Here is an 11,864-nt window from a genome sequence, read left to right as displayed (position 1 = left end):
CAGACTGGAATAGCTTTAACAATCTGTGAGTTAGGGATATTGCTTGATCATTGTGTCCATTCTACTTTTTATTTGGCATTTTTCATTTAATACATATATACATATATAAAAATTTGTACACAGTAAAAATACAAAATAAGTAATTTCTTCATAAGTTATGCAATTAAACAGCTACCTTTTTAAAGTTTAAAAAGCATTGTAAAAAGGAAAGAAGAAATCTAGTCAGTTCTTTATATCATTCATAATAACCTTGGTATAAAATATCCATACACGTGTACAAAATAGTGTACAGTTCATAAAAGCTGTGCAAAGACAGCAAAGTTCCATGAAAAAAAAATCAAAGAGGCTTGTGGGTCTCTATCTGTTCACCTCAGGCCCAATGCTCAGTGGAACATCCCTAGTCATGATAAAAGGGCATAAGGGAGAATGCTTGGTTCATATACCATAGATGCTGAAATAGTAAAGAAAATACTTTAAAACACACGGACAGAAATACAGCTTGACTCTTCCTCCCATTTAGAGATCTCACTTCTTTGCCCAGAGAGCACTGGGAATAGGACACACGGAAAAGATTTAGTGTTTATGCAGTAGCTTAGACCAGAAGGCACAGGTTTGTGGGTTTTTTTTTTTTTTTTTTAGTTCTTGAGCTTTCTAAGGCCATTGCTATAGAAGACTGGGTCACCAGAGTTTGGAGTTGGCTAGGATGTGGTTGCTACCTAAGATGGGGATGTAGAGGGGTCTGGGAAGTCAGGGGTCTTGAAGTTATAGGCTTGATATTGTGAGATATCCTGTCTCGGTTTCCTACTTCATACAGGCTTTCTTACAAGGTTGTTGCTGCTGCAGCCAGTAGCGCCTGGCACACAGCTTAAGCCAGGCTGTAGGAGTGAACACCCCTACTGTGTTTAAGATAGCTTGCAATAAAACACGATAGACAGGACCCCTTGTGGAAGAGTTAAGGCTGGGACCAAGACCTAAATTTAACTTGTGCGGAGAGGGCTGTTGAGGGAGGGGTGTAGGGGAAAGAAATGTCGTTTGGGGCAACGGAAGGGGCCAGGGTGCCCTCGGACAAGGTGACTTCTGCAGCAGCGAGCAGCAGCGGGCCGAGTGAACACGCACCGAATCCCACCTCTTCAGTTTCAAAGCACTCGTAATCAGTACCCCGGGGGGCGCGGGGGCTTCTAAGACACCGTGATCTCCTCCTCGCCCTCCTCGTCGTCCTCGGAGTCGGAGAAGTCCGAAGCTTTGTCCGGGCTGCCTGAGCGCGCGGGCGAGGTGGGCAGCGGCGCTTCCAGCCGCGGGTCCCGCAGGTGCCGAGGGTCGGCGGGGGCCGCGTGATAGACCAGGCGGGGGCGGGGGCTGCCCGGGCCCTCGTCCTCCTCGTCGTCATCGTCCCCGGGACCCTTCTGGCCCACGTCGCTGAGGTCTGGGTGCGGGTTGAGTTTGGTGGGAAGGGTCTGCTCGCGGCAGCCCCCGCTAGACAGGAGCTCGCGTTCCTTGGAGTTCCGCCACTTCATGCGTCGGTTCTGAAACCAGATTTTCACCTGGGGCCAAAGGGGTGAGAGCAGGGGAGAGGGGAGGTTAGCGCGGAGCCCCCGCCACCGTCTTTGCCAGCTCCCCACCCCTTAAAGTGAGTTGGGACGCCACGTGGCACTTTCCATTCAGCCCCCAATCTCATCCCCGCCACCCACTTCACGCATCTCTCGCCGGGTCTTAGGGTACCTGGCCGAGGTGGGCGGGGGTGGGGTCGCTGCTGAGCCTGGGAGAGACGGGGCAGGGAGAGTGGCTATCTATCGCGAGGAGCCTCCGCGAAGCCGGCTCTCGCCCCTTTCATCCTCTCTAGTCCTGACCACATCTGTACACTGGGACCTAAACGGTTTCCTAGAACCCTCCCATTTGGACCATGCCTGGCGGGAGGGGCTACGGGGAGACCGCCCTCACCTGTGAGTCTTTCAAGCCCAACTTGGCCGCCAGCTTCTTGCGGTCCGGCTTGCTGATGTACTTCTGCTTCTGGAACATCTTCTCCAGCGCCTTGCGCTGCACGTCGGAGAACACGGCTCGACGCAGCATGCCCCTGCGAGGCTTGCCGCGGGCGGCCAGTGGCCAGGAGAAGGTCCCCGGGATGGGCACGACGCTGGAGGACGCTGCGGAGGCCAGGAGTGCTAGGTGAGTGAGTGGGCGGTGTCCTGCCCCGTCCGCCCCTCCTTTGCGGCTTCCTTTGGTTTTCCTTTCTGATCCTTCGTCTCTTTAAAGCTCTCCTTTTTCTCCCCCTGGAGAATAGGCTACGAACCTACAAACCTGCGAGAGTGAAAGGCGCTTTCCGCCCAAATAACTTTCCCTTTCAACCGTGCAAACCCGGATTAGGTAAAACCACGGAAACACAGAAAACAACCCCCACAATAGCCTGTTTCGTTTTTCCATTCAACGGTCTCAGGGAAACCAAACCTGCGTGCATCAGCTAATATAGCAGGAGAAAAAAAAAATAAGTTACAAAAGTAAAAATAGCCAGCCGAGGCCCCTTGGGTTTCCCCCCTAAGCTTTTAGCACATTGGTGGCTTTTGCATTCTTTGGATGAAAATGAGGTGCTTTACTGATTTGTTAGGAGAAAATCCGCTTTGGATTTTTTTATTTTTGGAAAAATCCAATCAGTATTCATCTTTTTTATATTAATCTTTCCTCCCCTCATCCGCAAAACGTAAAGAATTCGGCCCGAATACATGAAAAGTGGCAGCTAATTAGCACATTGACCGCTTCCCAATGGGTATTGGCATGATAAAAGGAGGGGGTAGGGGGGTGGGGGAGAGTTTCGCTTTAAGGGAGGGAAAAAAAAAAAAAAAAAAACCCCAAAAGAAACAGAGACTCTAATGAAGCGTGAATGGTAATTGTGTAGTAATGAACTAACAGAAAAAGACTGAGGACAAGCAGCGAAAGCCATATATTACTGGGACAAAAGAGATTTACACTTTCAAACTAAACACAACTGCAGGCCAAGACCATTGGGAGAATACTGATGGCAGAGGCTTCTCTTCCCCGAATCATTTTCATTAAATGGACATGAAAAGCTATTTATAAAGCTCGGGTTGTTTTTGTTAGAGCATTGAGCTGGGGGAGAAAGGGAGCAAATTCCATTAGCAGCAACAGCATGAATGGTGGGAGGGGGGACGGTTGGTGAATTCTCTCTCCCCCTTTCAAAAATCAATTGCGTGTTTCTTTCGCTGATATTGGGAAGTGCTGTCGAGGTTTTACTCACCGCCCCCCACCCCCGACCATACCCAGTCTCCCTTCCCTTTATAAGAGTTCCCGTCTCCTCAGTCTTGACCAGCTGTAGAGTTTTGAGTCATCACTGGGATTGCAGGATGAAAACTTCGTGGAACCTGCTTAAGGTGTTTCTCCTTTAAACTGGGACCCAATTATGGACCTCCCTCCGACTTCCAATTTTACGAGTTCTACGGTCTTTAAAACGGTTTGGCGGTGGGGGGAGGGTATGATTTGGGAAGTCGGGCTGGAAATAGAGGGTTGGGGGTGTGGGAGGATCTAGTCCCCCTCCCCCGGGCGACCCCAGGCATCCCACACAAGAGGGCACCCCATGTGGTCTTGTGAAAAGCCCGAAGCCCTGAATGAGTTTTAAAGAGAAATTAGCCCCGGCTGGTAGGTGTCTCTCCTCGGCTCGGAGGGGCGAGGGCTGGTCTGTGTGTGGCTGCCCGGAGGAGCTGACCAATTGGTCATGGTGCTGAAACCTTTGTGGGGAATCGTGGCCAAGTGCACTGACTCTGTGGGAAAACGGCGGCGTGAAGGGATGCCAACAGTTCCGCGCCGGGAAGGGAACCGCCTCAAATTGGGACCATGACAATTCCTGCTAATTTGTAGAGCAGGGAATTGGTGCAAAGTGTCAAGCAGTCACTGCTTGTGCTAAATAGGGCATCAAATTGGCGCGACGGATTCGTGAATGTTGTACGTCTCGCAACCTCTGAACCAGAGCGTAACCCCGTGGGGTGGACGGAGAAATATGGCTTCGGGGCAGGGAGCGATGGGGTGGGGCTGGGGTGACTCCAGCCTCCTGAAAGGAAGGGGGACGAGACTTACCTGGGAAATAAGAAGATCTGATGAAAGGCTGGAAAGAGCCTTCAAAGTAGGGAAAGGCAAAGGTCTTGGGAGGGACACTCTGGAGCAAGGTGGGAGACGTTTCTGGGAGTGAGGGAAGGAGGAACAGAAGGAGGAAGACAGGGAATTTGATTAGGTCACCTGATTATTGTACAGGACAGTGAACACATGACATGATTACATCTTAGGCTGGTTTCAAAGGCTTCTTCCTCAATGAAAGAGTAAAATAAATGTTTCCCTAACACTGTCTCATCTGTGGAACTCTCCCCATAGTCCTCACAGTCACTTACCCACCTCCCCCCAATATCATCCTAGGCGCAAACAAGATGGGTAGAATTGGAGCGGGGGAGAAAAGAATTGCAGACCCACAATACTTGTTAAGCTAGTAAATATGTTGTCTTGGGTTTAAGAAACGGGCTTCCAGAAGCTGGAGGGCAGAAACGCAGAGGCCCAGGGGCGTGCGCTCGATTTCCCTGCACCAGGTACTGTGCGCGCTCAAACTGCAGGTGTTCACATTCATTCTGAGGGTGGGGCGAACCTGGCGGCTTTCCTTTCTGGGAATCGTCTGGACCTACGTGTCACATTGCTTGACCTGGGTCCTCGGGGATCTTGTGTTAAGTGTGTGCGCTGCTGTGTGCGTGGGTACCCGCTGCATAAGGGAAACTGAGGCCAGAACAGAACAGCCCTCAGCGTTTTGCTTTCACTTACCGGTTCTGGGAGCCGAGGAAAGGATGGCGTTCACTCCAAACTTCAGAAACGTGGGCTCGCTGGCAGGGGAGACGGCGGTCTGCGGTGAGCCGCCCCGCCGGCTGCCCGGGCCCGGGGAGCCCAGGTCCGAGGCTCCGGTGTCTGTGAGAGCCGCAGGGGCCCCCGGCCTAGGGGGCGACATACTGGGGGTGGGCACGCTGCCTCGGGGCAGGTAGGCGGGGGGTCGGCTGATGCGGATCAGATCCTCCACCAGGAAGCTCGAGTGACCGGAAAATGCCGACTGCAGGGACTGGGGCAGCGTTAAGGTGGGCGTGGGGCGCAAGAGGCTGGGGTACCCGGCGGGGGGCGCGAGGAGGCCAGGGAACATCATTTTAGGCGCAGGGCGGGCCGAAAAACTTCTTCAAATGGCCAGGAGGTAAATGCCTGACTTCCCACCCCTCCCACCCCCGTGATGCCCTCTCTCTTGGGCTTAGCAAACGTCTTTAAGGAAGGATCCTACTTGGGCGTCTGCGAGTCCTCCGTAGTCCTCCCGTCGAGGTGATGGTTTTATAGTGGCCTGCCCGTTAAAGCGCTTTGAAAAGTGACAGCTCTGACAATGAAGTTCAACAAAGTTCTCCACTCGAGCTTCATTCGCCGGAGGCTCTGGGCGATCTGATTGGCGCAGGGGTGCAATTTATGATTGGATTAGTCTTCATAAGCATGGCCCGCACAATGGGCCGGCAACAAAGGCTGGCGCGCATCAATTCTGCGTATCGACCGCCTCTTTGCAATACAGTGCGCCCCCGAAGCTCTCGCCAGGAGTTTTTGTTCTGGAGCAACACCCGGGCTAATTAAATGCCTATTTAGAAGTTTCAGATGACATCTTGCCTTATAGAAAAGGAATTATTTAGAGAACACACTAAATTTATTTGCAGCTCCCCTGCTGAGCCTGTAAAATAAATCAATAAATATTCATAGAAACTCATCTCCAGGCAATCAGTAAAATAATCCTCCCCCCTTGTGCAGAGGGCAATGAAAAATTTCAAGTCAATGAACATAAAAATATACTCCTTCTCCGGTCTCTGCCCTCCCTATACATTACCCCAGCTGAGGCATAAAGCAGCTGTGAGGGGTGGGTTAAATAAACGTGGAGTAGAGGAGTGCTGTTCTAAAATACTAGGGAAACTTGAAATCGATGCTTTGGAGCTATTGAAGGGCATCCCTCGGGGGTCGGAAGAGGGAGTTCTTGGTTTATTTCATGTTGGGAAACTAATTGAGAGAGTTGGTGATACCTGAACAGTAATATGATTCTCCTGCAAACCCCTGCAACTTAGAAAACAATTTTCAGTATCCTGTCTTTAGAAGTGGCACAGAGGAATGAACCACAGCTAACCCAGAGGAGGATCAGAGGGGAGCCTCGAAAAGGGGCAAGGTGGCAGGGTTCCATTTCCCAGGGCTTACCTCTGCTGGAAGCTGCCTTGTGCAAGGAGACCTGAAGGCTCTGGGTGCTCCGCTGGCTCTTTCCCAACCTCTAGGAGCCCTTGGCAGTTTCGTTTGAAACTCACAGCATGGACTTTTAAAACCACAGCAGCAGAAGTTTGGAATTTGTCCTGAGAGGGTCCTACCCATTGCCAGCACTTCCCAGGGCATAGTTTTGCTGCTTCTTAACAACGGCAATGTACAAATGAGTGAAAACAGAGCGAAGGGTGAGGTCCCCAAAAATGTTGGTCCACACGAGGAAAGACGATTCTTACTTCATTTGGTACCTCAAATCAGAATCTTCCTGTAGACCGCACTTGGCTTTCCTCTGGGTTGGGGCTGGGGTGGTGCTGAGTCTCAATTCCGTTCCTCGGCTAGATAACAGATGTGTTAAATGTCCCATTCATTTCTTTAGTGTGGCTGAACCTCCCCAAAGAGAAGTGTGCAGCCCCGCCAGGCCGCCCTGATCCTATTAACCATGAACTAACTGTCACCTTCAGCTGGTTTTCCTTTTTGCTTTTTAACACAAAGCTTTCTCAAAAATCTTATTAACCAGCTTTATTTCTCTCGATGGTTTTGTTCAGGGCGTTTTGTGTTAATGATCTCCATGTCGCTGCTTTAACCATTCAATAAAAGTGCATCTGTGATTTATATCACATTAAACCAGAAATAGAGCCCGCTAAAGCTCTCCCTTGATTCAAATTAAAAAGTTATTTAGAGTTGGGCTTGGAGCCGAATTAATGCTCCAAGAGGACACAAGTATGGAGTTTCTGAGCCCAAGGCTGTTTATGGAGGCATTCTGGGGAGCAGGAGGTGGAAAACCACTCAGGAAACAGCATCTTTTAAATAAATGGCTACTTAAATAGGGAAAATGCATTGCTGAAGTTAACTGGAATCCCCTGGAATTGAAAGAGAGACATATTTGAAAAACTTCAAATGTTCCTCTTTTAGAAATTTTGCCATAAATAGGGGAGAAAAGGGTTTAAAGTATTTGAACATCTGTGCTCTCACATTGTCACAAAGTTTTCATTCCATATCATCCCTCCTACCAACTGCTTTCTGGAAGCAGAAAGAACAGCTCTGGTTTGTGCGTTCCCTCCCACCTCTCTTCTTTTTCTCCTCTTCTTCATTCTAGTCCTTTCCTCCTCTTCTCCTGTGTTCCTTCCCTTCTTCCTTCCATACCCCCGTGTTGGGTTTCTCATCAAGTAAGAGGGCTCAGAGCTAGAGCTTCTGACTGCAGCCTACTGGAGACAGTCTACTTTTGCAGGATTTTGTTCTGAGGGAAGAAAGGACTCAAAGCCAGTCTAGGGCCTTCCTAACCTCCCCCCTTCTCTAAACTTCTTCTCCATCTGGGGTATTAATATTTCCCTGGTGTAGTTTTTACAATTAGTATCGTGCCCGTAGAGCCGCTCCTTGATCCCCACCCTTACACACACACACACACACACACACACACACACACACACACACACACACTGACCATTCTGCCTCCCACTAGACTGACTACTACTAACGTTTCTTCTTTTAAAAAGGGGGGCCTGACACTTTTTGGAAGGTGGGTCAACCCCTTGCTGCGATCCACGTGTTCTCGGGCTCCATCTCCATAGCTTCCTAAAGCATCCCTAAGGCGCCAAAGAGGAAAAGTGAGGGCGGGGTGAGGGCTGGCGCCCGTGAAAAGGCAAAGTAAATCCCAAGGAAGCAAGAAATCAGACGAAAGGATCTTACTTGAAGTGATCTCCTTGAACGCGTCTTTTCAAACTCCGCCATAGCCTAGGGGGCTGCGCGGTGCGGCGTGGTGCTGCGTCTAAGACCTGTGACTAATGCCGTTTGACCTGGGCCCACGGGGTTTTGTGCGTCCTGCCATTCATTGTAATGTCGTTATCTTCGAGTTTATTTCAGAGAAGTCATTTGCATCCTCTCTCCCAGAACGGGGTTTTCTGTCTGTTTCTCTTTCTGGGGAAAAGAGAGAATCGGAGGCTCGGATTGGGGTGAAGGCCCTCGTCTGTGCCGCGGACACACCGCTTGCCTGGGGAGGCCTCGGCAGAGGGAGCCGGGGCTCCCGGGGCCTCCCGGCCAAAGCTGTCCGAGCCTCCCTGGGCAGGCAGAAAGGACTCCTGGAACCCGTCTGGGGTTTCCACCCCACCCCTACTCCCGGGGGCCATGGAGAGAGGGCGGTCCCTACCCCACGCTCGGAGCTCTCTGGCCGCTGCGCGCCCTCTCCAAAGTGGGTCTCACCGCGAGCGCCAGCCCGGGTAGGCACAGGCCACCCGTGGGGAGGTGAAGGGTCTGCAAAGTAAAGAGTGACTTCAGATTCCTTGCCCTCCTAAAAGATAACGAACGTGGCTTCGGGAAGACTGGGACCCCAAGTTCACACTTTTTGCCAGAGTTCAAAGCCGTGGAGCTCCCAACGGGAGCTACCAACCAAGAGCGCTTTGCAAGTTGGCGGGCTGGCGGGCTGCGGCGGCATCGGAATCAGCACCCGCCTCCTGGCTTCTAGAGCCCCGGGGCAAAAGGAGGAGCTGACGGGCGAGGCAAAGGAGGAGAGCAGCGAGGCTCGGGCTGAAAGAGCTCTCCTGCCGCCCCAGCTCTTTAGGCGAGTCGCTCTATTAAGACACCTCTAAGGGGTTCACCTTCAGAATAGGCCACAAGGAGCTACCGGCTGCCCCAGCCCTTTCTAGCGTCTCCCCCCACCCTTCATTCCTTTCACACACACTCTCCCCCGTTTTCCTTGAAAATCCTTCTATTGTGCCAATCAAGCAGATGGTTTGCAGGAAATATAGCTTGGCCTCGCTGACCGAAACTAATTTTAACTAGCTTTCCAAGCCCGAAAGGTTTGTTTTGCTCTTACAAAATAGCCCCCAAAACAGCTGGCAAGGGTGAATTAAACCCATTAAAGACACATTTATAAGAAATTATATTCACTTAGATTGCCTGAACCCCCTTGTGCAGCCTAAGAGGGGAGATGAGCGCATTTAAATGAAAATGTCGCTGAATGCTCCCCTCCTTAACGTAGCCTGAAAGTCTCAAAAACATTTTACTAAATAGATTAACTTGACTATTGTCTTGCATCACATTTATCAGCTTCATTAAGTGAATAGCTGAACAAATATATTACGCATGCATGAAAAGCTCTTTTTCCAAGAGCCTCATTGTATCCTCAGCCCTGACAGGTGGTTAACTGTGTGTTGTGTTTTTTTGTGGGTTTTTTTTGTGTGTGTGTGTGTTTTCTTTTTTTTTTTTCCAAACCCAAAGAAAGGGGATCTCTTTAAAACAGAGCTGTGCTCAGGCCCGGCTTGGCGGGAGTTTAACTCTCTACTTGGGCCCTGCAGCCAAGCGATAGTAGCACCATGAAATGTTGACAGAGGCGATCTGTGCCCATTCAAGATAATGAAAATGAAATTTTGGTGAGCTGAGCCTTGAGTGTTTTTTCTCTCCATTACTCCAACCTCCTTGTCTTGGAAATTAATTTTATAATGCTTCTTTTCAAAGCTGATGTCTCCTCCCCCCACCCCCATTAAAAGTAAATTGCTTTTGCCTTTCCTTGGTTAACTGGCTCTCAGAAGACAGCGGGGTTAAATATCCTTTTAACTTACATTTGGATCCGTTTCACTTGACTGTGTGTCTTGGGGGAAAGTCCTTGTCTCCTGGGCCTAGGTGTCCCTGTGTGGGAAACCAGTGATTGCCTTAGAAAGCTTTCTAAGGTCCCTTTCATGTCTGATCTTCTAAGGTTTAAAAACTCTGCTCTTTGTCAGCCCACTGCAGGCCTCAGCTCTGCAGGGAGGACCCGGGAGACAGCATAGACTGCATTTCCGGGCACCAGGGGCAAGGCCTGAGGGGAGGGAAGAATCGTGGAGGGAGCTAGAGGCTTCAGGGCAGATCGACTTGGCTTCTGCTCCTCAGGTCTCTGATCTGGAGATCCTCTAAGAGCCCTTAGGCTAATGGGCCCTTGCACCCCACCCACGATCTCACCCTAGTGGCTCCCAGTGCACACTTCTCTTCTACCCTGGCAAAGAGGTGTGCCCCAACGCCAGGGGTAAATCAGGAAGTGACCCTCCCTGGCTTGGCTCCTGGGTCCTGGGCGGTGCATATGTCAGCCTAATTACTCCTTGCGCCCCCCTCTCCATGAACCATTTCCTCACAGCCCCCACCCTAGCGTCCCCACCCCCCCACCTCTTTCTCCTTATCTCAAGCTGAACTATTGACTTCCTGTCCCAGAATCTTTCTGGATAAAGAGGCTGAAGTTGGCTGACAGGCACACTGGGTGGAAAATCATACAGGATCTTTCTCTGGACCTGAAAGGGCCACTTTTGTCAGGGGTGGGACAGAGAAGAGAGAGAATATGAAATGTATTCTGTTTTTCCTTCCAGGCCCAAGGACTCACGGCTGGGGAGCAGGTGCCTCTTGGGGAGGCTGGGTTTGTGTTGGGGGTGGGGTGGGGTGGGATGGGTGGAGGTGGCCCCGAGGGAGTTGGAGGTTTAGTTGGTTGGGTGGCAGATCCCAGAAAAGTGAACGGGATTGCCCTCCACTACACGCACTTGGAGAAGAGAGGACTCTGAGAAGAGTGGCTGTGAGAAATAGATGCTGCCTGGTTTGCACCAATCTTTCAAGCTCTCTCTCCCTCTGGGGAGCTTGTTGTCTTAATATTAAACCTTAGCCCAACGTTTAAGAACAAGGGACAAAGATTTTTGCCAATGGATTGAGACCCTCTTTCCTAAACCGGAATCTTGCTTCACTTTCTCCTTTCTTTTTTCTCTCTTCATGTTAAAAAATCAGAAGCTGTGTTCTCAAGTATAGAAGGAAGCGGAGTCATTGTAGACCTAGGGCCAGCTGGTTAGAGAAGGTGGGGGCAGGGGGAGGAGAGGGAACATCCTTGGCTAAACATTTCGAACTCTTCAACTCATCTTTGAAATTTAGAGATTGCCCCTTGGGGGAAAGAGGTCTTTTTTTTTTTTTTTTTTTTAAATCTATATGTCCATGGGAGGATTAGAGGTAAGACTTCCAGTTCTTTATAATGTGAAAGTTAATTTTAAAAATTATTTTTCTTCTGACAAATAGGGAGTCTTGCTTTGGTCAGAGGAGGGAACTGTCAGAGAAGCTGTTGGAACCATGAGTCAATACTTAAGAGGGAAGTATTCTGTAGTTTGTGGGACTCTTACGTTGCTGGAGGTTTACTTGCCTGAGGCTGAGGTGGTTTACAGGTTATTGCAGGAAAGGGAGAAGGAAAAGTACCCCCAAGACTTTTGCTTGCTCTGCAGTTCTGCTCAATCAGTTTAGGGAAGTTGGAGGGAGGCATGAGAGAATGTGACATTCCTCTTACATGGGGAAGGGATGGAGGAAAATAGTCTTACTTTAGGTATTACCTATATTGCACAAGGGCCTAACTGGCAGCTGCCACCTGCCGGAGGAAAAGCAGAACATTCTCTAGCCTGCTCACCCTCCTCCATGACCAACTTTCCCCTCCAACTGCAGAGAGAAGATAGTCATCAGACAGAAATGCCTTCCATTTCCTTCCCCCTGGTTTACTCTCCATTCTATTCACATCTCCTGCCTCCTTAGAATTAGTTATTTAATAAATAAATATTAGTTATTTAATAAATAAA

The 11,864-nt window shown here is 50.1% G+C and overlaps 1 protein-coding gene across 1 annotated transcript; it reads right to left on the bottom strand.

The window, feature by feature from the left end:
• Positions 1-610: 610 nt before the first annotated feature.
• Positions 611-5,730, bottom strand: DBX1 (developing brain homeobox 1). Its single transcript, XM_019955352.2, has 4 exons — positions 4,807-5,730; positions 4,081-4,182; positions 1,939-2,141; positions 611-1,541 (listed from the first exon to the last, which is right to left on the bottom strand). Exons 1-4 carry the CDS (start codon positions 5,174-5,176, stop codon positions 1,179-1,181), a joined length of 1,038 nt encoding a protein of 345 aa, XP_019810911.2. The 5' UTR covers positions 5,177-5,730; the 3' UTR covers positions 611-1,178.
• Positions 5,731-11,864: the final 6,134 nt, after the last annotated feature.

The sequence above is a fragment of the Bos indicus genome, chromosome 29 (assembly GCF_029378745.1).
Source record: "Bos indicus isolate NIAB-ARS_2022 breed Sahiwal x Tharparkar chromosome 29, NIAB-ARS_B.indTharparkar_mat_pri_1.0, whole genome shotgun sequence".
Lineage (NCBI taxonomy): Eukaryota > Metazoa > Chordata > Mammalia > Artiodactyla > Bovidae > Bos > Bos indicus.
Note: the sequence above shows the minus strand (reverse complement) of the source record. Positions and strands in the feature narration are given on the sequence as shown.